Raw genomic sequence first — 24413 nt, 5'->3', positions numbered from 1 at the left:
CCTCTGGCCTCACCTGTTGGAAACTCGGCCATGAGAGATGGAAGGAACTGGGGCAATTGTCTCCCCTTATCCCCGCTTCTCCCTGGGAAGCTGATGGCACAGGTGAGTTGTGATTTGGGCTACAGGACAGGAACCAGGTGGAGGAAGCCTCTGGCTGAGGCCCCAGTGTCCTGGGTCTTGGGGATGAGGGAGGTTTCAGGAATGGGAGGTGGCAAGTGCGCCTGCAGAGGCCCTGGCTTCCTGACCCTGTGGGGATGCTTCCTGGCCATTTCAGTGAATCCTCTCACCCAGGATCCACTGCTGGGGGCAGGGACCCTGCCCCCGACTCCCAGAGCATCCCCGGGTTCCCACAGGTGGTCAGGGCCCCACATGTATCTGCAGGGCCCCAGTGCCTCACCCAGGGCTGAGCAAGGATCCTTCCAGGACCAGTGTGAGGGCTGCAGTGTCTTCAAGGTCAGGGCCCCTGCCTCCCATGTGCTTACCACCTGTGTGTGTGTGTGTGTGTGGTGTGTATATACATGTATGTGGGGTTTGTATGTGGGGTGTGTAGGGGGTGCGTGTGGTGTGTATATGTATGTATGTGGTGTGTGTCTGTGTGGTATGTGTGGCATGGGTGTGAGGGTGGTGAGTACGAGTGTGTGTGTGCATTTTGTGTGCATGTGTGTGCATGTGTGTGTGTACATGTGTGTGCATGCGCATGTGTGTGGTAAGTGAAGGCCTCTGGTGGCCTTGTGCAAGACCCTGGCCTGGTCCTCACCTGGGTGGCAGCTGCTCTCAGCCTGGCCTGTGGGGGCCTCTCCCGCATCATTACCTCCCTGAAGGTAACAAGTGGGCAGTTGACTTTTAAGGAACATGAGTTTCTAAGATGCCTTGGGAACCATTCCTGGGATCACTCTCCAGAGCAGCACGTTATCTGGAGAGGTGCAGGCCCGGAGCAAGAGGATGTCTGGCCATTGCTGCCACAGAATGTGTGCCTGCCAAGGTCACAGGGAATGACGCCAGATACCTGGCTGCCTCAGAGAGCAGAGGCCGAGGTCAGTGGAGGAGCAGCGGGGTCCACCCTGGAGTGGTGTGGGGGGAGGGCGGGAGCTGCGGGCCCTCCCAACCAGGGGGCACTGCTCGGGCGTGGGGTGACACGCCTGTGCTCTGTCTGCCCTGTCCCCTGAGTCTGTCCCAGGGGCTTCTGGGAGTGAAAGAGGGGCAGTGGTGGGGCAAACCGGTCACAAACGATCACCCTCCCTGTCCCCAGCCCTTTCCAACAGGACGTGAAGCTCCTGCCTCCCAGAGTGCCTGTCCCAGACGGAGGGACTGGGGCTGGCGGGGCAGTGGCCTTCTGTGGCCTTCTCTGACAGTCCAGGACTGGACCCGCAGGGACAGCTGGGAGTCGCTAGGCTGGCTGGGAAGCTGACAACAGCTTCCATCTGAAAACTAAGGTTGACCAGCTGTATTTCTGTCCCGAGCTGGAAAAATGCCCCCTCTCCAGAGCTTTGTCCTGGAAATCCACAGAAAAAATCCGTTAGAGGTCAAAGAACCCAATGAATGACAAGGGAAAGGACTTGGGACGTGGTCAGGCCAAGTACATGCTGTTCCCAAAGCCGCTCCTATTAGCGAGCTCCCGGATAAAGCCGCCTGGGAGACAGGCCTCGTTGCCAAGAAGCAGCTCTGGGCTGAGCTCATCACAGGAACGAGTCCCTGCTGGGGATGCAGCTGGGGAGGGCGGCACGTGGGGGGGGGGGAGCTGGAACCCCGTGGGGGGTGCTGGGCTGTGCATTCCTCCCTGAGAAACGCCCCCCCCATGAACCCCTGGGATGAAAAGTCATCTTCTTCATAAAAATGAAAACCAGTGCAGCCTCCATGGAGAGCGAATTCCCAGTAATTTCCCTCATAGGAGTTTATCCCAAGGGCACATTTGGGGACCGACAGAAGGACTCGTGTGGACTGATCGTCACTGGGGTCACTTACACGAGCAGAGGATGGAGACATCCTCATGCCACATGGGAGGACCGTCCGGTCACATCACATCCAGATGCTGGGAACCCGTTTCCTAAAATTAAGCACGTGGGAGTTTTTTCTCACGCCACAGAGTTAATTGGAAAAGGCAGATTACAAAATGGGAAAGCAAGGTGACCTCAGTTTTGGGGTATGCGTGTGACTGTGAGTATGTGTGAGTGTATGTGAGTGTGTGTGTGTGTGTGACTGTGAGTGTGTGTGTGTGTATGTGACTGTGTGTGTGTGTATGTATGTGTATGAGTACATGTGACTGTGTGTGCATGTTAGTGTGTGTGTTAGTATATGTATGTGAATATGTGAATGTATGTATGTCAGTGTGTGTATGTTGTGTGTATGTTAGTGTGTGTGTGAGTATATGTGAGTGTGTGTGTAAGTATGTGAGTGTGAGTGTGAACACACTCCCCAGGCCATGTCAAACTGGGGGAAGATCCTATAATGTGACTCATAGAAATAGCAACGCCCCACAGTGTGGATCTAGCTGCCATGTCCCGGCGGCGGGGACGTCGCTCTCCGGTAACAGGCGCACGACGCCACGGTCAGGAGCCCACTGCAGGGGGCGGGAGGCGAGGCGAGGACTGATGTGGTGATGATGGAAAGCTGGGGTTCCCTCCTGCTCCTGGGGCCGTCCCATTCCGCACAGAGCGGAGCCGTCAGCTCGGGGCCACTGCAGGCTGGGGGCTTAGGCTCGCAGTCCTGGAGGCTGGCAGTCCACGATCAAGGCGTTGGCCTGAGGCCGCTCCTTGTGCAGACGGCCGTCTTCTCCCCTTCTCCTCCCAAGGCTGACTCTTAATCTCCTCCTCTTATAAAGACGCCAGGCCTATGGGTTAGGGCCCACCCCAGCGTCCTTAATGACATCTTCAAAGACCCTGTCTCCAAACCCACCGCCATTCTGAGGAGCTGGGGGTTGGGAGGTGGACATATGAATGAGGGGAGGGGCACGGACACAGCTGAAAGGGTTGCGATTCCCACGGACATTCGTGGAAAACAGGGTCGCAGCCAGGCAATGGCCACAGAAACGTCACAGACTGAATGAAAGGCTGCCCCGAGATGCATCGCACGTTCCCGTGGGGGAGGCGAGCCCGGAGGAGCCGGGGGACACCGTGGCGTCGGTTTCTAGAGGCTCAGGTGCGCAGAGGGCCCTGGCCGCTGGCAATGCAGACTGTCATCTGGTCTCAGGTTTTGAAAACTGGACGGTTCTCTGCCCCCCCCCCCATGCTGCTGTTCCTCACACGTTGCTTTTCTTTCTTTTTTCTGTTCTTCTTTTTGTTGGTCCAGAAGGGGGACAGAGGAAAGGAAAGAGGAACATTTTTCTCGAGTTAACTGGGTCACCCACCAGGGGGGCAGGGAAGGAGGGAGAACGTTGGGGAGACGCCTGCCGCACGCGGCGGGAAGGGAGGCAGGGAGGCGCCTGGGCCCGTGTCCAGGGCACGCGATGGGCCGGCCACCCGCAGGGCGCCAGGCCCAGGAGGAAACAAGGAAAGAAGGAAGTGCATGGGGCCGCTCCGGGGTGCTCATGTTTTGCCTCGCCCCTGCTGTCCGGGCCTTCACCAGCCGGGGGGGGGGGAATATGTCCATTTTGCAGATGCGTAGACTGAGGCACAGAGAGGCAATAGTACATGCCCAGGTGTCCTCAAGGGGAGTGCTGGCACCAGGGTTTGAAGCCAGGGCCCCCTAGCCCCAAACCCCAGTATGTCACTCACCCGTGCCGCCTCCCCTGGTCCTGGACAGTGGAGAACAGGAGCTGGGGTTCGAGGAGGGAGCTGTGGCTGCCGCTTGCTGTGTGTGCATTAGCAGCAGGTCACAACTGGGGGTTTGCAAGTTCAAGTGGGTTTCCCTCTGCAGGACGCCCCCCAAGCCCTCCCAGGCCACGTCTGCCCCCGGTGGCGCCCCAACGCATCAGCCTCACAGCCGAACCCTTTAGGAAGCCATAGGAGGAAGCCCACCTTGGGGAGCCCCCATCCAGGCGGCTGCAGCCCCATGAGGTGCCCTGGTTCTCTCGGCCGATCAGGTTCAAGGACAGCTCTGGCCTGGCCTGGGAGAAGAAACAGGGAGGCCTCTCGATTCTTCCTCTCCCCCTGTCCCCAGAGCTGACTGAAAGGCGAGTGTGTGTAAGGCTCACTCCATCCCCCTGAGCCTCACTCCGGCCCATTGGCCTCCTGTGCCCAAGAAGGCCGAGCGCTGGCCCCCAACCAGGACAAACTGTGCTTAACCTTCGGGACACAGGGCACATACCTGAGGGAGGAATTTGTATGTGTTCCCAGGAGTAAGGCTCAGTCCCCTGTCCAGAGCTCAAGGGCCACAAGCAGAGCACCACAGGCCCCCCTACCCCCCCACAACCCCGACTCCCTGCTGTCTTGTTCACCTCCCACATCCTAATGGGCCGCGGACCCTCATCCAAAGCCAAGGCTGCCAACAGAAACTGCCCTTCTTTCTCCCCAAATCTCCTAACTTGCAATTTAAAAAAATAATCTCCAAAAGTGGTATCAATAGAACAATGAATTCCTATTGATGGGTTTGGAAGGGGGACTTGCTTAGTTCATAGTTTCCTTCCTTGGGGTTTTAGCAAGACAACCGCTTTCTAGTTTTCAAGCCCTGGCCGCGTAGATCACAAACAGCTGGGAATGGTTTTACGGCCCAGGGAACCGCCGGGCAGGCACCCACACACCCAGGCTGCTCCCTGCGCTCGGCGTGGCTCGCCTGCCCCCTTGTCGGCCCGGAGGACACCTGGCTGCCACCTGCTGGACCCAAACTTGGCTCGCTGGAGGGCAGGGGATCCACAAAGAAAACCGGGGTGCGGCTGGGCCAGTGTCCGGTGGGACCCGCCCAGCTGGCCGACAGGGGAAGAAACCTGCCCTGGGGGCTCGGCCGTCCGCTAGGGGCGCATGTGAGTCAAAGGCCGCAGGGGACCCAAGGCAGGAGGCGGCTCATCGGCTCCTTGCCACCGGTCCAGGTAAGACCCGCCCTCACTTCTCTCACTAACTCAACCCCTTTTCTTGTTCGCGAAAGGCCTCCGCACGGGCACGACGCAGAAAAGCCAGAGAAATTCCCAGGGCTTAAAACAGCGCCTGGCCCGTGGTAGGTCCTCACGCCAAAGCGTGTTGAGTTAATTCACTGCGATTACAGCAGCGAACTGCAGCTTCAGCCCGTCCTCTGCTGTTCGCATTTAACGCGTTAGCAGTTTCCCTCTGTTTCTTATTGTCTGCCAAATGCTATTTCAAAATAACCTATTTTATCGTAGAAGTAACTGCAGAGAAATACAGGGAAACAAAGCAAAACAAATAAAAAGCCTTCGTTGTCACCATTCAGGCAGCTATTAACGTACAGTTTGGGACGTAGTCTCCAAACGGGTGGGGAATGTCTGCTGACAGGCACCAGGGTCTTTTGGGGATTATAATGAAAATGTTCTAGCCCTGGCCGGTGTGGCTCAGTGGTGAGAGCATCGACCCTCAGACTGAAGAGTCCCGGGTTCGATTCCAGCCAAGGGCATGTCCCTGGGTTGCAGGCTCGATCCCCGGCCCTGGTCAGGGTGTGTGCAGGAGGCAACCAACCCATGTGTCTCTCTCACGTCAATGTTTCTCTCTCCCTCTCTCCCCCTTCCACTCTCTCTGAAAAGCAATGGAAAAAATATCCTCAGGGGAAGATTAAAAAAACAATTTAAAAGAAATGTTCTAGAATTAGACAATGGTGATGACTCCACAAAATTGGGAATATACTAAAAACAACTGAATTGGGTATTTAAAAATAGTGAATTTTATGTTAAATGAATTATATTTTAGTTTTCTAATTGCAAAAAAATAAAGACAACTAATGGTAAAATAAAAGTAACTCTACAGTAGAGAAACCTGGCAAACCCCCGCTCAGCCAGATGATCTAGGTTAACGTCATTGGTGGTAAATCATGATGATCTGTGTTCTTAATGTGATGTGTTGAGAACAGCACTTCCCCTCTGTGGTCTTCCTTCCAAAAAGCCACGACCTCTGTCTAAGCGTGAGAAAACCATCAAACAAATTCAACCTGAGGCACGTCCTACAAGATCCAGAGCCAGCCCTCCTCCAAACTGTCTAGGTCACCAGACACAAGCCAGGTCTGAAAAACTGTCCCAGCCAAGAAGAGCCCCACAAGAGGAGACACAACAGCTGAATGTCACGTGGTCCCCTGGATGGGATCCTGCATATAAGACGGACATTAGGGGAAACCTCAGGACATCTGAATAAAGTACAAATTTGGGTTAGTGAAAATGTGTGTCCATATCGGCACCTCGATTGCAACAAATGAGCAGCACATTATAATGTGAGATGCTAAAAACAGGGTAACCCGTGGGGTGGGGGTCCATGGGAACCTCCACACTCTCTTTGCAGCTGTATGTAAATCTGAAACTTCTAAAGTTTAAAACATTTCTTTTTTAGAAGCTAGCAGCAGTGGCCGCCCCTGTCTCACCAGTCCTCGTGAGTCAGTGTGAGTCTGTGTGAGTCAGTGTCCCTGCGGCAGGCACGGCATTCAAAGGCAACGATGAGAAAATGACTGGGAGGCGCTTTCCAAGAAGGCGTCTAAAGACCAAGGGTTTTGGAGACACTCTGTCAAAAACTCATCAAGTAGTTTTGCAAACATGATCCTCTTGGGAACGTCAACAGGCCGGCAGGACATCCTGAGGAGCAGCCTGTCCTCATGGCTGCTGGGACCCCAGTCAGCACTGGATGGATTCTTTGTTCCAAACATCAGCAGGGGTCCGAGGCGGCCCTGCGTCCCACCTGTGGGCCGGAGGCTTCTGCGGACCGACGCCTGGCTGGGGATTCGGATCCGGTCTGGGGCCAGAGCCACCCGCGGGCGTGGGCGTCGCCAGCTGACTTGGCTTCGCACAGCACCCTCCTTCCCACCACGGCCTGGCGTGTCCAGCCCTCGGACACCCCTGAAGGGAGAGCCTGAAGGGTTGCCCCTGGAACTTCCGACGGGTTCCGCCCAAGCAGCCTAAGCTCAGGGCTTCTGGAGCTTGTTGGTTTTCTCGCCCCGCTGGCGGGTCTCTGGAAAGGAAGCAGCAAACTCGGTTGGAATCTCAGGCGAGAACTCCGATCGTCCGGGAACAATGACTGTCACAGCAGTCAGGTGGGTGGCGGCCGCCCACCCCCAAAACACGTCTCAGTTGCACTGTCACCGTGACATATTATGTGAACACCCCACACTCTTCAGTTAGTTCCCAGAGCCTTCAGCACAGCCGAGACTGGTTTCCTGTTAGTGATAAACGCAGAAGGTGCCGAAGTTCACAGAGCGACCGCTCCTGCTCCTGTGTTGCGCTGCTGGCACCGGGTGTGATGACGGTGCCCTCCTTTACACTCACGCCCGTCTGCTTCTCCCACCCGCCCTCCCGGGCGGCCGCCGTTAAAATCCCCGGTTACAGACTCAGAGGTGAGGAGTTGTGGCTTGGACAAGCTCAGGCCCTTGTCGCCCGAGACAGAGCGGGGACAGCAAGGTCTTCCTGGCTCTCACCTGTGGGACACCGGTTCCTGTGACTGGGAGTGTAGATCACGCCCCGGGCCCTCCAGCTCTGCTCCACGGCGCGGTGCCCGCATTAACCATGACGTGCTTCTCCTACCTGAGCGGATGCGGTCACGGAACTTGTTCCCGGGACAGCCAGTCACCAATGCGGGGCCTTCAGCGTTCCTGGCGACGGAGCCTGGTGTGCTTCCCTGCGCGGCAACACTCTGCCACCTTCGACCTTTCTCTGACCCACATGATGTCAAGTGCGAACAGGCTCGGCGAGAAAGCGAACCAACCTGGCCCACGATTTCCCAGATGGCCGTGTTCACTTGGTCCCCCTGGACCCTGGTGGAGGGTTGACACAGATGTTACAGTTAGTAGAAAGGCGTTTTAGAAAGTTGTTATTGCTGACACCAGTAATGAATTTGTCGCCTCTCAGCCCCAAATTCTCCCTGTAGCAGGTGCTCTGGGGTCCTGGGGTGCATCCCTGTAAGCGCGTCTCCTCTCAGTGAGCACAATGTCAAGCCTCCCCAGTAGAGGGCGCCATGCGGACACGTCCAGTGGAAGGTCCCTCACTGTCTGCGGCTGTAGGGTGGGTAGGCCCAGGGATGGATGTGAGGACATGTGGTCGTGCTCTGCCCCACATGTGCCCAGGACACCTGGACCCTCAGCAGTCCTGCAGCCTGGCCTGGCACTAACTGCCTTGTAGTCCTTGACCCAGACACCACGTGCGCTAGGTCTCCTGCCCACCCCAGCACCCGGACTGCTTCTGCTCGGCTGCACACCTAGCCCCTGACTGTGGCTCACCTGCATCCACCTGCACCCGGGACGATTGTCACCAGGTCCACATTCCCTCTGTGTGCCCACGTGTCTGGGCACTGGCAGCTGGTAGCCTGTTCCCAGCTGGAGGATGGTTTCCTGCTAGCTCAGTGACCACAGGCCTGGCCAGGATAAACCAGCAAATTTGTCTGGTTTTTAGAGAGAAAGGAAAGGAGAGGGAAAGAGAGAGACATTGATGAGAAAGTTAAATATTGATCGGCTGCCTCCTGCTGCCCCCTACCAGGAATCGACCCTGAAACCTGGGCGTGTGCCCTGACCAAGAATTGAACCAGCAACCTTTTGGTGCAGGGACAATGCCCAGCCAACTGAGCCACACTGGCCAGAGCCTGATGACTTTTTTGTTCTATTTCTTTTTTCTTTTTTTTAATATCTTTATTGATTTCAGAGAGACGAAAGGAGAAGGAGAGGGAAAGAGAAACATCAATGATGAGAGAGTCATTGATCGAGCCTGCAACCCGGGCATGTGCCCTGACAGGCAATCGAACCCCAATTGCCTGGATCCCAGGTCGACGCTCAACCGCTGAGCCACGCCCGGCTGGGCTGTTCTATTTCTTTTAAAAATGCCATTGGGCCCGGCCGGGCATGGCTCAGCAGTTGAGCGTCGACCTGGGATCCAGGAGATCGGGGTTCGATTCCCAGTCAAGGCGCATGCCTGGGTTGCGGGCTGCAGCTGATCAATGACTCTCTCATCATTGATGTTTCTATCTCTCTCTCTCTCCCTCTCCCTTCCTCTCTCTGAAATCAATAAAGATATATTTTTTAAAAATAAAAATTAAATTAAATTAAAAAATTAAAATGCCATTGAGGCCCTAGCTGGTTTGGCTCCGTAGTTAGAGCGTCGGCCTGTGGACTGAAGGGTCCCAGGTTCGATTCCGGCCAAGGGCACGTACCTCAGTTGCAACTCGATCCCCAGCCACAGTTGGGGTGCATGTGGGAGGCAACCAATCAATGTGTCTCTCTCACATTGATGTTTCTCTCTCTCTCTCTCCCCCTCCCACTCTCTCTGAAAAAGCACTGGAAAGACATCCTCAGGTGAGGGTTAAAAAAACCAAAACACAAGTTGTGGAACAATAAACACCTTTGCTTGTGTGTGTCTATGGATATGTACACCCAGAGCGGGACTGCCGGCTGTAAGGTGAGCGTTTGCTCAAGGTTAGGGGACAGCACCAACTCCCCGAAGCCGAAGCCCCGGTGCTCGTGGCCCTCAGCCATCTGGGAGCTGCCGGTGCTCCACACCTCGGGCATCGCTGGGTGTTTCCCACCCTCGTCATTTTGGCTATTCTGACAGGTGTGAAGAGATGTCATGTCGTGGTCCCGCTGGCCTGTCCCTGATGACTGCAAGGAGGTGCATGTTTCATGGGTTCCTTGCCATTCGAGCCACCTCTTTGGTGCACAGCCTGTCCACATCTGGGGATGGATTCTCTTTGGGAATTTCTGCTTTTTTCTTTTCTTTTAAAGTTTTATTTTTAATATGTTTTTATTGATTTCAGAAAGAGGAAGGGAGAGATAGAAATATCAATCATGAGAGAGAGTCATTGATCGGCTGCCTCCTGCACACCCCGTACTGGGGATCGAGCCCCAAACCCAGGCATGTGCCCCGATAGGAACCCATCCGTGATCTCCTGGTTCATGGGCTGATGCTCAACCACTGAGCCACACCAGTGGGCGATTTCTGCCTTTTCTTGTTGATGTCTAGAGTCCTTATAGGTTCTGGATATGAATTCTTTGTGGGGTGTATGTATTGCAAATATCTCCTTCCACTCTGTGGCTTGTCTTTTTACTGTCTTAGTGGTGTCACTTGAAGAGAAATTCTAAATTTTAATGTAGCCCAGTGTGTCCTTTCTGCCCTTTCGGTTAGTGCTTTTGGTGTTCTGTTTAGGGAATTTTTGCCTTCCCTGGGGAAAATACTCTGTGGGTTCGTCTACAAGCTACTGCACCTCTCATAGTTAGGTCTAGAGTCCTCATGGAGCCAGCTCTTCTCACACCTTGATCTTGGGCTTCCAGCCCCCCGAGCTCAGGGACAATACATTCCTTCTGTTCAAGCCTCTCCCGTTACCGTATTTTCTTCCCGTCAGCCCTCGCCAACTAATACAATATGCTGGTAAATATTTCCTAATAGCTCGGAAACTTTATCTAAACAGACTGTTTTTACACAAATGCCATCCTAGTATTCATGCCAACTTTCCACTCATGTTCCCATTTTACAGTATACGATGGGCACTGTGAAAATTAAAGTGAAACCACACCAAAGAGAGTCAGGAGGCCAGAGGGGGAGCTCTCACCAGGAACCCGTCCCCTCGGTCACAGGAAGCGTTGTCAATTATAGACCCCAACAGAACCGTCAACAGGAAAAAATCCTCAGCTATAGACTCCACGGGGAAAGATGCACGTTGCCTCTCCTGCAGGAAATCAGCTGCCCCCGACTCAGCCAACGAAAACTGTCGTCTCCCTGAGCTATCGGTGGTCTCCAATGGGCTTTTGTTCAACCTCTCCCAACTTCCCTCTTTTTCTCCATAAAATAACATTCCTCTCTTTTGTTTATTGGACTTGTTTATAGCTTTTGCTATAGCTTGCTTGTTCTAAATTGCAGTTCTTTGCTGTTCCTGAATAAACCCATCATGCTGGTAAAATAACTGCCTTTTATTTTTAAGGTCAATAGCACTTTTTCATGCTGGGAGATATGACAAAACTCCGGGAGCCCCATCCTTCATTTCCTCAGAGCCCCGAGATGAAGATTTAAGTGTTTTCCAGGCTGTTGCTGCTGAAAACATTAAAGTAGTGACAGTGTGACATTTTCACCTGTTCCCCACCTGACATTCTGTGTGGCCTCTGAGTCAACCTCCAGAGGCTAACCAGGGCCTTCCCGGAGCCCAGATCCTGCTCTCCCCTGCTAGCTGGTTCTTGCTGGTTCCTTCATAGGATGTGAGCTCCAAGCATGTCTGCCATGCACATTTTTAAAACCTTTTTATTGACTTTAGAGAGAGATGAAGAGGGAGAGAGGAAGGGAGAGAGAGAGAGGGAAAGAGAGAAACACCAATCAGTTGCCTCCCATATACACCCCAGGATCGAACTGAAACCTAGGTATGAGCCCTAACCAGGAATTGAACTGATAATGTTTGGGTGCCTGGGATGACGCTGAACCGAGCCACACTGGCCAAGGCTACCATGTACATTTTTAACTCTGCCATGTACATTTTGAGAGATATAAAGTTTGTAATTTTCTTTATCCTGTTAAAAGAGCAAAAACAAAATTCAACTAAGTAAATTGAAAGATCTAATGGGTTTTATTAAATGATTTATAAACCAGGCAGCATCTCATCTAGCTGAGTTATGCAGAAAGGAAGGCTTTTGTAGAAAGGATGGGGCAAGGTCATGGGCAAAAGCTAATTGAAAGTTCATTGGAGGAAAGAGTTCAGGGTGATGGTTTCTCATTGGTTGAGCTGCGGTGTTTTCCACTGGCTGGGCTTGTTGCTGGGCAAGAAGAAAATCTTCCTTTCTCAAGTAGAGGTAGTGAGCTACATGGTACGCCTTCCTGTTGGAGATGCAAGGTCCAGTCTTTTCATGTTTCGGGTAAGTGATGAGGAGTGTTAGGGTGACAGCCTTCTCCACAGGCCCTCCAGAGCCCAATTTTAGTTGAGGTTTCCTTTATTAATTCTCACAGTCCAGATCATGCCTATTTGCCAGTAAGTTTAAACATTCTACTTGTCTTTCCTTCCCACATTGTGAAATGGTTTTTTTTAAAATAACTTCTAATTGTTTGTTATAGGTATGGCAAGCATACCTTTTTTTTATTTTTTTTTTATTTTTAGTCGAGTCACTCTGTTCATCTCTTATTCCCCTTTGCATTTTTCAGTTGCCTCTTGGATAGTCTAGGGAGCTGATCGTCTATTATGTTATGGTCATGTTGCCTCGTCCTTTCTAATAATCAGCTTCCATTTCGGGTAGCGCCTTACGGAGTTAGCCAGGACCTCCAGAATAGTGTTAGGTAATAAGTCGGATGACGCTCTTCAGCCCACTGCACTCGGCCTCTCCAGCCTCTCTGTTCATCACGACCTGCGCCCAAGCCCCCAAGGGCCGCTCTCCCGCCTCTCAGATGTGGGTGGTGTCTGCTTGTCCTGCAGTATGTGACTGCCACGAGGCTGGCTGTATTTTCCTGTAGAAAATATATGTTCAGAATTTCACTGAATGGACCTGAGTGTGCTGTACATTTAGCACATGGAGGGGCAGCTCTACTGCCATGTGGATATGACCTAAAACTCATATATTATCTCTAATAGTCACCATTTATTTCAAAATGATTTTGTCTGTCTTCTTGGACTTTATAAAGGCTTTCTAAGCATGATTTGGTTTGCCTGTTTTTATTTTAAATGTTTTTATTGGTTTTTTTGTTTTTGATTTTTTTAGAGAGGAAGGGCGAGGGCGAGGGTGAGGGTGAGGGCAGGAGGAGAGAGAAACACTGGGGATTGAGCCTGCAACCCAAGCATGTGCCCTGACCAGGAATTGAACTAGTGACCTTTTGGTGCATGGGCTGATGCTTAACCAACTGAGCCACACCTGCCAGGGAATGGATTGCCTGCTTTTAAACGACCTGTCCAGGGAAGCCTTAAGCTTCTCCATATTTATTTCTCTAGTGAGTAGCAGTGTTAAAATCACTTATTTTGCACAAGACTTGTGCTCCAAATTAAGGACTGATGGTGTTTAAAAGAGACCTTTGTATTGTATTGCTATGAAAACAATATATAGCCCAGCCGGGCGTGGCTCAGCGGTTGAGCATCGACCTAGGATCCAGGAGATCGGGGTTCGATTCCTGGTCAGGGAACATGCCCGGGTTGTGGGCTAGGCAGCCGATTAATGACTCTCTCATCATTGATGTTTCTATCTCTCTCTCTCCCCCTCCTTTCCTCTCTCTGAAATCAATAAAGATATGGTTTTTTTAAAAAAAAAAACAAAGTGTTTTTTTTAAAAAAGGAAAATTTACTCATAATCCTACCACCCAGACACAAAAATCATTCATTTTTGTTCATTTGCTTCTAGTCTATGCCCATATATATTTGTCTTTCTCAGAGTTGCATTCATGGAATTTTATACAATTTGAATGTTACCTATTTCACTTAATAAGCATGTTTGTGGTTTTACATAACCCGCCTAATGGCTGAGTGGCTGTGGGACGTTCCTGTAAGTAAGTGAGGGGTGTTTTAACCGTTCCCCTAATGCCGAGCACCAGGTTGCTTCCAAGTTCAGCAACACAATGGGAACGTCTGTGCCAGCGCTTTTTCTGCTCTTGGCTTAGTTCCTCAGGCCAGTCCCTGGAGTGAAATTACTGGGTCAAAAGACTCGAAGGCTTTTAGGACTTTCACCGCCCAGCTAAGGGACTGTGCCAAGTCACCTGATGCCAGCAGAGCAAGCAGGGGTCCGGGTCCACTCTGAATGGTGGCTCTTCACAAATAGGTATCGCAGTGTCACGGTCCCCAGGGTTCTCGTGCGGGAGTCTAGTCACCAAGGCTTGGAAAGGAGCCCCCAGAAAGCTGGTTCTTGACCCCAATGTCCAGGGAGAGCGAGCTGTGGCCTGAAAGGGGGTGAGGGGGCTGTACCCAGAGGTGGCACTGCCTGGACATGCCAGGTGGCTGCTCTGGGTGGCTCCAGTGCGGTCCCAGGGGCTGCAGCCCAAGATGCAGATAACAGACGCCGCTCTGGACGTTACGGATGCGCAGAACCTGCGACGGTTGCTCCTGATCGGTCCTGCGTCGTTGACTCCGGTGTTCCCGTAACTCGAACGACACACATCAACCGTGGCGGTGGTTTTAAGGGAAACAGCGTCTGTGGCATTTTGCCCACAGCACTCACCGAAATGGACGTCCGGCACCTGGCATAACAGAAAGTGGAGGGGCCGCAGGAGCTGGACACCCGGCGCCCGCCGGTCTCCGCGCCGCCCGGCTGCGCGCCCCCCGCTCGCCGGCGCCAGAAGCCCCTTCCAGGAGGAAACCCGGTGCCCTCTACGGTCTCACCTTCCCGCGGGGCGCCTGGAAACGAAAGCCCCGCTCCCTGGTGAACCCCCTCCAGCGCCCGTCCCCCGGGAGCCTCGCCGGCCCCCCCACGCCCCTCGCCCCACGCCCTCGTCGCCAAGCACGCGCACGGGCGTGGGACAGCTTGCACACCTTGGGACACTTTTACAGCGCTCTGCGGAAGTGGGAGAGATGGAGGGGGGATGAATCCCGGGAGGCGCACGGAGCGCGGGGGCAGTCGCGCGCCTGACCGCCCCGCCCCCTCCCTCTCCCCCTCCCCCTCCCCCTCCGGCCGCGGGGTCCTTTGCGTCCTGGGCTTCGTGCTGGGCACACAGCGCGGACGTGCGCCGGGCGGTCAGTCCCGTCCCCGCGCGGCGCGGTGTCCGCACAGCCATAGGCCCCGCGCAGGGCGAAATGAATGGACGCGCCGACGCTGCGCAGAGGCCGCGGCGCTGGGGCACCAGCTCCCGAGAAGACGGAAGGCCCCGCCCCTCCGCCACTGACCAATCAGCGGGGGCCGCGAGGTCCAGCCCCACCCCCGGCCTCGCCCTCCGCCAATGAGCGAGGCCCAGCCGCCCTCGGCGCACGCCGTTGTTCGCGTATCCTGCGCCGAATAAAGTTCTTCGGGGCTTTGAATTTTTTTTTTAAAGCGCCCGCCGCAGTCCCGGCAGCCGCGGGCGAGAGCGGCCGAGTCCCCGCCCCGCCACTTCCGGTCGCGCCGCCCGGAGCCGGTGCGCTGTGAGGGGCCGCGTCTCCCGCCGCCGCGGGCCGGGCATGGTGTTGGGCGCCGGGCCCGCCTCGCCGGTCTCGAGGTGCCCAGGTGAGGAGCGCGGCCCGGCGGCGGGCGCGGGGGGCGCGGGCCTCGGGCGGCTGGGCTCCCGCGGCGCCGCTGACCGGGAGGGCCGAGGGCGGGCGGCGCCGGGGCGCCTCAGGCCGCGCGGCTGCTCGGGGCGGGCGGGCGGCGGGAATGGGCCGGGCGGGCCGGGCTCACAGGCCGCGCTGCCGGGCCCGCGTCGTCCGGGGAAGCGCAGCGCCGGGCTCCGGCCCAAGGTCACCGGCCCGACGTGGCGGCGGGAGCGGGGCTCGGACGCGGCGGGAGGACCGCGGGCGCCGTGGGCGCGGGCCCGGGAGCCCCGCAGCGGGGCGGGGGCGGGCGCGGGGAGCGGGGGGCTGCTCCGGCGGCGGAGGCGGCGGCCGGGGAGGACATCTTGGAGCCCGAGGTGCGGCGGCCCCGGTGCCAGGCCCGGGTCCGCCGTGAGTGCCCTTGGGCGTGGCCGTGCCCTGCCCTCCCAGGGCTCGGTTTCCTCGTCTGGCCCCCGGGGGGCTGGCGCCGGGGCCGGAGCGCGCCCTCCCGGGCGGGCGGTGCAGGGAGGAGGCCCTTCCCGACGGCGCCCGTGGAGCAGAAGCCTCCAGCAGCGAGCTGGGGGTGTCGGGGAGCAGGGGCGGTGGCCTGTGCGGAGGGCCCCCGGCCGGGGGGCGCCCGGGACCGGGCTGGCTGCCGGGCGCTCGGGGCCTCCGCCTCCGCGTACCTGCCGTCAGGTCGCAGGAGGGGCCGGCCCGCTGCCGAGGACGGAAGGGCCGGGCTCCAAAGGTCGGCCCGCGGGCCCGACGCCTCTGGTCCAGGGGGAAGGTCCCTGGGCCGCGGCTTTCTGCGGGGCGGGGGGCAGGGCGGGTGTGGGCTCTTTCGTGCCGGAGCTGGGCCGCCCTGGCTGGGGATGTTGGTTGCCCCCGGTGACCTGCTTGCACGGAGACAGGGGTTTTTCGTGGCAGGAAGATTGTCAGCCAGGAGTCCCCCATGAGCGAACCCCGCTCGACGGCAGGACTAGTAAATAGACGGGAACCTTCCCCGCGCAGCCTGAAAGCGGGTCCCGCCCAGCACGGGAGCCGGATCGGCCGGTGGCCTCGTGTGGAATCTGGGGACCGATCTGTTTGCAGTGCTGCTGTAGTCGGGGCCTCATCTGCAGCAGAGCGAGGTTTACTCTCAGGCCCCATCTTCGGTGTCCGAGGCGTAGTGGAGAAGGAAAGGGGATTCTGAACCAGGAGCTGTTCAGCAGACCTCCTCGCAGTCTGAATAATTGTTTTTCTTTCAATCTCTTTGCTCAGGGTCCCGTTAGCACCCACCGGGACGTTTCCAAATTAGGCCTTTGATCCCTGAACGGCATGTGACAGCGCTGACCCCGGCGGTGGAGAAAAAGGTGGTCGCTATGTCCTTGCATTTCTGAGGATGCTAGGGAAGCAGGCCTTGTCCTGTCTTCTGTGGAAGAGGGGACACCACTGTTATTTTCTTCCATGCCTTGCGCAGTCAGTGCCCAGCGTGTTCTATCGAGGACCACGCACTTAAAGATCACAAGCCAGGAATCCGTGGAACTGAGTGTGGGGCTTACTCTGCCCCAGAGAGGAACGCAGTGTGGGGCAGTAGGGCTATGGAATAACTAAGCAGAGCCCTGACTGCATGACAGGGACGGCGCTGGGTGTGCGCCTTCCTTTGTGCAGTGAGTCCTGCCAGGACCCTCTGAGCGGTTCCCTCAGTGCAGGTCCTCGGGAAGCTGGGTGTGGACCAGGCATGTGCCCAAGCGCTCGCTTTTCCACAGGGCTCTTTTTCGTGACTTTCCTAGTGTACTGCCTGCTAAACTTTTTTTTTTTTTAATATATCTTTATTGATTTCAAAGAGAGAAAGGGAGAGGGAGAGAGAGAAACATCATTGATGAGAGTCATTGATCGGCTGCCTCCTGCACGCCTCCTGCTGGGGATGGAGCCCACAACCCGAGCATGAGCGCTGACTGGGAATCAAACCAGCACCCTCTCCGTGCACAGGGTGATGCCCAGGGCCTGCTGAACTCTTCATACACGCTGTGCTTTTATTTCATTTTTGGCCATACTTCATTGCCAAGGTCAGCTAAGCGGATACAAACCAAGTGCTTCCAGCCAGACCCCCAGGTGAGGGGTGCCTGTCTTGGCCGTCCTGTCACGACCCTGATGATGTGGTAGGATGGGTGTGCTCATTCCTGGTGCATGGCAGTGGGCTTCGCTGGGAGGCAAGCACTGCTCTGTGACCCAGGCCTGCTTAAGGGCTCCTGATGGGTCATTCCAGGCGGAGGCTAAGCAAGAGCTGTTTGGTAGCTGGTGGGCTGCAGTGCCCACAGGTATTCCCCATTGTGTTCCCACTTCCAGTGCCCCCCATTTTGTGAGACCACTTCATAAACTGAAACGGAGCCCCTGCCCTGGGTAACCCTGAGAAAATGTGTGTTCGTTGGTTGTGGTCCACGCCTCTCCGTAAGTCTACATGAAGAGGTGACATGGTAGATGGGAATGAAAACACTAGTGTTAGCGTGTTTTCACACTGTGTCAACTTTCTTGAGGGGTAACTGAAGTACACTAAACTGCACATGTTTAAAGTATACCATTTGCCCAGTCTGGATGGATGTGTATACCCCTGAAACCACCAGCACACTCAAGGTGAAGGTGTTCCCATCATCTCCAGGAGGGAAACTGGCGTTTCTGTGCTGACTGCTTCTGGCAGCTGAGTTGCTTTAGACAGGCCATTTCCTGGGCCCTGTGGTTCTAGCGTCCACATCTCTAAAAAGAGGGCGAGCAGGGTAGAAGGCCTTCTAGATTTGAAGTTTTCATAGCTTGTGAACCCCAACGTGTAGTTGAGCTATCCTCTGAAGCATTTAGACCAGTGATTCTTTATGGGGTTGAGGGAGGGGTGTCTGTGTGCACCCATGTGTGTCTGCAGAGGCCGTGTACAGTTCAGAAAATATTTAATGTGTATTTTTCATGGTAAAAATAACAGAAAATAAAGCCTTACCGTCTCGGGGGATGTAGAAGGTGGTGTGTGAAGCTCTGTAAGGGGCCTGGGTTAAAATGGTTAAAATGCCCACAGGAGGAGGGGTACCTTTATACATATTTTACCTTTAAAGATCTTGACCACAAACTAAAAGTTCTGCGCTTTTAGTTTTAGGTTTTCCTCTGGAAGTTTTAGATCATTTTCTTTTGAAAATGATCAGAGTGGTACTGAAAGGAACTGATATTAAAGTAACAAAGGAAATTATGGAAATATTGGGCTGGTGACCAATTTTTGTCCTTGGTCAGAAGAAACTCCAGAGTCCCTCTCCAACTGTGCCGAAGCAAGCAAGGGCTACGGGGCATGGCAGGTGACTGGCATCTTCTGTAGACACAGAGGGCAGATCCTAGAAGACAGTGATAACCTGTACAGATGAGTGACATTCTTCTAGCCCTTTCTCCCAAGCAGTCAGGTGCCTCACCTGTGCTGGCATTTATTATCCTTCCCCGTGAGCTCTCAGTGGGAACCTGAAACACAGATGGGTTGGAAGTAGCCAAAGAAGAGAATCTAGTTTGGGGTATTAATTATAATTTAATCTTAATGTTGATGTTGCCTAAAAATGTAAATAAAAAACAAACAAGTGTGAAGATGCATATTGAGGCTCTAGCCATGCCTTTCTTAAAGGAACAGGAAAGCAGAGCACCATGCTGTCCTCGCTCACCTGAGGCTGACACTCTCCTTAGTCTGCCATGGGCCTGGGCTCTTGTGCCACCCACAGGTGCATGCCCTGCAGTGGGGACAGGCCGATTTCTGTGGACAGTGGAGAATACACGTGGAACCTGTCAGTGGAGGCTCCCCTAGACTGTGAACTCCATGGGATCTCTGTCCCTGTCGCACCCCACAGCCTGGTGCCCAGCAAGTGTTAAATCCACAGCTCTCTCTTTTTAAAATTTTAACTCATACTTTAAAAAATTAGACTTATAGAGGATGGCGTAGAGATTACCCAAATTCTTTTGAAGGAATCCAGTCTTCATGTAGCTAATATGCTAAATTTTTCTGTAACTCAAGAAAAAAAATGAAAACCACCTACATCACTGTGGTCAGTGTTTGGCCGCTGCCTAGAGACGTGTCCTTAACCGAGCAACCATCTGTCTTTCAGGGTAAAGAGCAGTAATGCTGACACTGGCGAGCAAGCTGAAGCGGGATGACGGTCTCAAAGGGTCCCGGACTTCGGCCACAGCCTCCGACTCCACGCGGAGGGTGTCCGTCAGAGATAGGCTGCTTGTTAAAGGTGATGTCCACTCGAGCTCTTTATGTCCCATAGCAGTGTGGAGGCTGGTGGGGGCTTTGTGGGATGTGAAGTGGCCTGTTGCTGAGTAGCAACACCTGTTTGAAAACATGTTCCAAGCATCACTGCTCATTGCTTCCAGTGGAGGGACTGCACTGTGTGCTGTGGGAGCACTACCAGTGAGGAGCTGGGTTAAAGACTGTGTCTATGTACCTGGAGTTTTCTCCATGCGGCTGCCACGGTGCTGTTGTAAGGAGTAAGGTACCGAGAGCCAGTGGGCCCACCACTCTGGTCTCAGTGCTGGACCTCTGTGGGGGCTGTGGAAGTTAGGTGGTGCTCCTGCCTCCCAGAGAAGCCCTCAGGCAGGATTACTGACTTTTCCGTCAGACACTAGCCCGTTTCACGCAGTGGGAGGTTTTCTGTCCCTGTTCTTTCACTTGTCCACTCAAGAACTCAGTGCCTGCCGGGCTCCAGCCTACTGATCCTGACCCTGAGGACCTCAGGGTCTCCAAAAGGGGGCACCTTTGCCTATGTTAGTCTCTGTTAAAGTGTGGAGATTTGGAATCCAGCTGACTGAGTCCAGGGTCAGGTCTGGAATCGGAAACTGGAGGGAATGAATCTGTGTGCTGCCTTGGTCCCCAGCTATCCCAGGAGAAGGGCTCCTCACGCCTCAGGACACTCACACCGGGGTCACTGTCACCGTGCCAGCAGGTGTGCTTGTTTGTCAATCACTTCCTAAACTCCCCATCTATGCCAGGCTCAGGGCAGGCACTGTCCCAGGGCTGGGGAGTCTGTACCGCGCCTGCCGTGGCGGGTGTGCAGGCTGGAGCAGCAGCAGGTGGAAACAGCTAGAGCTCTGTGCTGAGCAGCCCAGGGCAGGGGGTGCATGTGTGCCCGTGGGGCCATCGTGGTATTGGTGGACTTGTGATTGGATCTTTCCGTGCGTCATGCTTCAAGTGGGCTCTGTTTTTTGATCTTTAGTTAGAAAGGAAGAGTCTCATTTCTCAGAAGGAAGTTGTGTAGCCACGGAATTGTGCAAGGTGCCAGGTGCCTCCCAGAAAGGCTGGGCCAATGTGCTGTGGAGGCGTTAGCATCTTGGAACAGGTGAAACCTTAGCAGTGGAAAAATATCTGGATTTCCTTTTACCGGACAGGTGGGGTCATGTCTTGTGGGCATAAAGTTATTCAGGGAAGGGCAGCTGCCTTCTCCAGAGGCCTCAGGCATGTAAAGCAGTTCACTTGTTCCTTTGGTCAGAGTCTTCCTGTACGTGGGTTCTAAGGTGGTAGCTGTTGATGTTGATGCACTAGTATTGCCATCATTGGAGGTGCAGAGAAACTATCCTTATTTGTGGCAGCTCCCTGAGAGCAGTGCCACAGAGCCTCTGTGGCTTGTTCTGTCTTGTGTGCTGGGCTGAGTTGAAGTACCAGGCATCTTACTCGAAGTCCTGTGTCCCCAGGAGAGTATTCCTTGCTGCACTGGCAGTTGGTCAAGAAGCCTGCAGATGCCCTGCCTGTTGTGAGAGTTATGGCCAGACTGGGTCTGAGGGCTCCTCCAGCCCTGTCCGCCTTCCTTGAGTGAGGCAAACTGCACATGGAAATGCAAGCATTGTGCTCATCTTAGGAATTTAACTCTAGGCTGCAGTGTGAATTGTTAGATCCATCTGTGTAACCAGCTGAGTGTGAATATTTTGGCAAAATTTCCTGTTCCTGGGGAGAGTACGTTCACAGGCCTGGGCCCCACTTAGAACTTCTGGTTTCCTGGGCTGGGCAGGGCAGCTGAGGGGCAGGGTTTGCTCTGTGTCAGTGGATACATAACTCTAAGTTTCAATAAAAATCAACTCTAAGTTTTACTAAAAATTGTTGAGTCACTTAAGTAGATCTGTTTTTAGTATGTAAATTATAGTCACCAAAGCTGTTGGAAAAAACATGAAAAACCTCCCCAAGTGATCATCCCAGGGCAGAGGATCCCTGTCCTGGAGTGAGGCACCCTCCACCTGGGCCTGGGGTGTGGAGGCTATTTCTGTTGCTCGGTTATCATCATGGCCTGGTCAGCGCTTCCCTGCCCCTGGGTCCAGACCTCCTCTCTTCCCTTGGCACTAGACTGTTTTCTCAAACATTTCACACACACCTGGCAAATTCTCTGGGCATCTTTTTTTATTTCACTGGGCTTTTGTAAAGCTGGGCAAACAGAGCTCTCCTGAAAGCCTGGTGCCTGTGGCCAGCCTCAGTCTCTCAAGCAAAGGGCCCTCAAGGACCGTTTCTTCCAAATTCTTATCAACAAAAATTTAATAGTAGAATAAAATATGTAAATAGAATTTGCCTTAAAAACGTAGTGTAATTATATGGATAACATTCATTTTAAAATGGTTAATATGAATGACTCATTTGATAAAGAGTCTGCTATTCTGTAAAATGAAGCCCTGTGTGAGCTGTTGGAGCAGAGATGGCCTTGCCCGTCCCCGTCAGAGGACCTGGTGCGGGTGCCTCGGGGCTGCAGAGTGCTGTGGTCCTCTGTACCCCGCTTTCTTTAGTGAGCACCCTGCTCTAGGGTAGGGCTGAGTGAGCCGGACAGGAGGCCGAAACTCAGGATCACTATGGTCGTTATGAGAACCATGATATTGAACTCCATGGGTTCCCCATCCTGTTGTTTTGTTAAGTGGATCTATTTGAATGTAAGACTGCCAAGAAGGGAGATGCCCAGACCTGCATTTCGTCACAGAACCTGGTCCCTTTCCAGTCACGGCCAGAGGATGATTAGTGTTTGCTGCTCTCCACACACCCAGCTCTGCTCATGGGCCCTGGGCCCCGAGAGTGTCGTTCCCTGGCTCCTCTGCCCCACTCCACATTCTGGACGCAATTCCAAACCCCTGGACCCAGAGCTGATATGTTTCTTGGGGCAACTGTCCCCGCCCAGATTCTCAGTTATCTGAAGTCAAAGGCTGTGGGTTTCCTAGACCCTTAGCCTCAGAACAGAACCACCCGCCAGCCTGCCCACTGATGCCCTCAGCACTCAGCTTTGCAAACACTGTGGCCTCTGCCCTCTCTTCCCCTCCCCTCCCTTCCTTTCTCCTCTCCACTTATCACTTGAAGGAATCGTCCTACCTGTGGTGCGTATATTTTGACCATTTCTTTGCTTTTTAGTTTTTGTAGTCTGGTTTCCATCTTTCCACTTGCCTTCCTACTGTTTTGAATGCCCTCGGCAGGGTCCACCTCATCTGCTGGCCATGCCTTGTGCCTCTTTCCCTTTGGACCAGCCTGTCTTCTCTTTACTGAATCACCACATCCCCCAGGTCTGCTGATTTTCCACCTGTTTCTTGCCAGTAACTTTCCCGGCTCCTTGTCCTCTCTACTGAAGTTCTCCTCCGTCATCCCTTAGTTGGTCTCATGACATCAGGTGGCATCACTCTGCTAGGCTCCTCAACCCTGACCCTGGCTGTGCACGCAGACTTCAGCTTCCTCCTCCCAGGCCCCCCAGCCCTCTGCTCCATTTTGGACCCCTCTCACCTACACAGTTGGCAGCTCCTTCCACGTTCTGCTCTCAAGCACCCTGCCTCTTCCTGCCTTTCCTGGGCCCTTGCTGCCTGTCCAAGTGCCCAGCTCACAGGTCACCTGACCTTTGCTGTGCCCCTCCTAAAGTGGTCCTCTTGGGGCAGAGCTTAGGAACTTTCGTTCAGAGATCTCCCTCAGCCGCTGTTGCTGCAGAATGCAGTTTAAAATTGCTCTTGGGCCCTGACCCTGCTTTCCAGCCTTGGTTCTTCTTGCTCTGGCTGCACTGTATTGCTCTGGCTGTGTGCGTGCCTGTATTCTATGCTTTTGCATTGCTAACTTTCCTCCACCTGTACAGGACTACTTTCTACTTGTTCTTTGAAGCCCACTCAAAAACCTCCCTCCTATAGTCTTCACAGCTGGAGGGAACCCCAGAGCATGCTATGTTATGCCTGAGGCAGAGACCACTTCCTGCCTGGTTGTTTCTGGGTGCCCCCCCCCCCCCCCCCCCCCGCCCCGAGACCAGCTCTGTAAGAGCAGGATGACTGGGGTTTGCAGCTCTGTGTTGGCAGAGGGGTACTGGGCTTCAGCGTTGTAGTGGCTGGGGCTGTAGTGGCTGGAGAGCACTGGGGCCATGGAGTGCAGCTTCAAGGGCATGGGTGCAGGCAGGCGCAGGCTGGTGCAGGCATGGGCGTGGCCCCTGCAGGAGGAAAGCCTCTCCCTGGGCAGGTCCGAGAAGCTGGAGGAGTCACAGACATACAAGTGAATCAGTTTGAGGTCAGGAGCTCTGCCACTTGCGGGAACAAGGCTTTAGAAAGCAGCCCAGACTGTTTACTGAGGTAATCCCTGCGTCAGTGTTACCGTTTTTATTCGTATTAAAGTAAACTCTCGAGGGCCCTGGCTGTACTTGGTGGCATCCTGCGGGACACCTCGTATACTTGAAAACAACTTAATGGCTTAAAGTCTAAACTTAAGACTAAGTGTAGGTTTCGGTTTGTTTGATTTATTTATTTTTTCCTCACTGTTCTGGAAGAAATTGCGAATGTAGAGCTGGTAATTTTATGTGGAGTCATTGATCAATATTAACAATAATCTCTTTGTTTCTACAGAGGTTGCAGAACTTGAAGCTAACTTACCTTGTAAGTATAGCTCCTCAGCCCAACATTAGTGCTGTAAAGTAACTGCATGGAAAAGCTTGGCGTGTGTTTTAATAACCCGTATTTCATGTGTGGTAGGAGTATGCTTTAATTTGGTGCAGGCAGGGAGCAAACTGTTTCCAGGGCTCTGATAGGAGGAGGTGAGTCTTTCTGACGTAGCAGGCGGCCGGCATCTCTCCCTTCATTGCAGCGGAGGTGCGTTCAGCCAGCTTTCCCACCTGTCCTGCATCGTCTTTGAGTGAAAGGTCTATAAACAAGCGATGGGCAGACAGCCCTAGTTTTGCTAGTACCGATGCACCATTTTCATCCAGAAAGTGTTTATTTGCCATTTATCTTTGTGCATGAGGTAGGATGGCCATGCTGGCTGATGTCGCC

General features: G+C 54.1%; 1 protein-coding gene and 1 long non-coding RNA gene across 6 annotated transcripts in view; one reads left to right on the top strand and one right to left on the bottom strand.

Annotated features, from left to right (window-relative positions):
• Window positions 1-11587: 11587 nt before the first annotated feature.
• LOC308559532 lies at window positions 11588-14567 on the bottom strand. Its single transcript, XR_013999167.1, has 3 exons — window positions 14478-14567; window positions 13709-14185; window positions 11588-12475 (listed from the first exon to the last, which is right to left on the bottom strand). It is a non-coding gene; the product is annotated as an uncharacterized lncRNA (long non-coding RNA).
• Window positions 14568-14944: 377 nt separating this feature from the next.
• The window catches only part of UBE2F (ubiquitin conjugating enzyme E2 F (putative)), a 32572-nt gene continuing 23103 nt past the window's right edge, over window positions 14945-24413 (top strand). The window contains exons 1-4 of one of the 5 annotated variants that reach the window (XM_081142352.1): window positions 14998-15144; window positions 16428-16519; window positions 19268-19399; window positions 23991-24020. In XM_081142352.1, coding sequence (XP_080998478.1) covers window positions 19282-19399; window positions 23991-24020 — 148 coding nt within the window. In that variant the 5' untranslated portion in view covers window positions 14998-15144; window positions 16428-16519; window positions 19268-19281. Of the gene's footprint in view, window positions 15145-15287; window positions 15375-16427; window positions 16520-17217; window positions 17262-17499; window positions 17598-19267; window positions 19400-23990; window positions 24021-24413 lie in introns of those variants that run through there. The other 4 variants (XM_081142353.1, XM_081142351.1, XM_081142355.1 and 1 more) reach the window with 4 other exon arrangements.

The sequence above is a fragment of the Miniopterus schreibersii genome, assembly GCF_964146895.1.
Source record: "Miniopterus schreibersii genome assembly, chromosome: 7".
NCBI lineage: Eukaryota > Metazoa > Chordata > Mammalia > Chiroptera > Miniopteridae > Miniopterus > Miniopterus schreibersii.
Note: the sequence above shows the minus strand (reverse complement) of the source record. Positions and strands in the feature narration are given on the sequence as shown.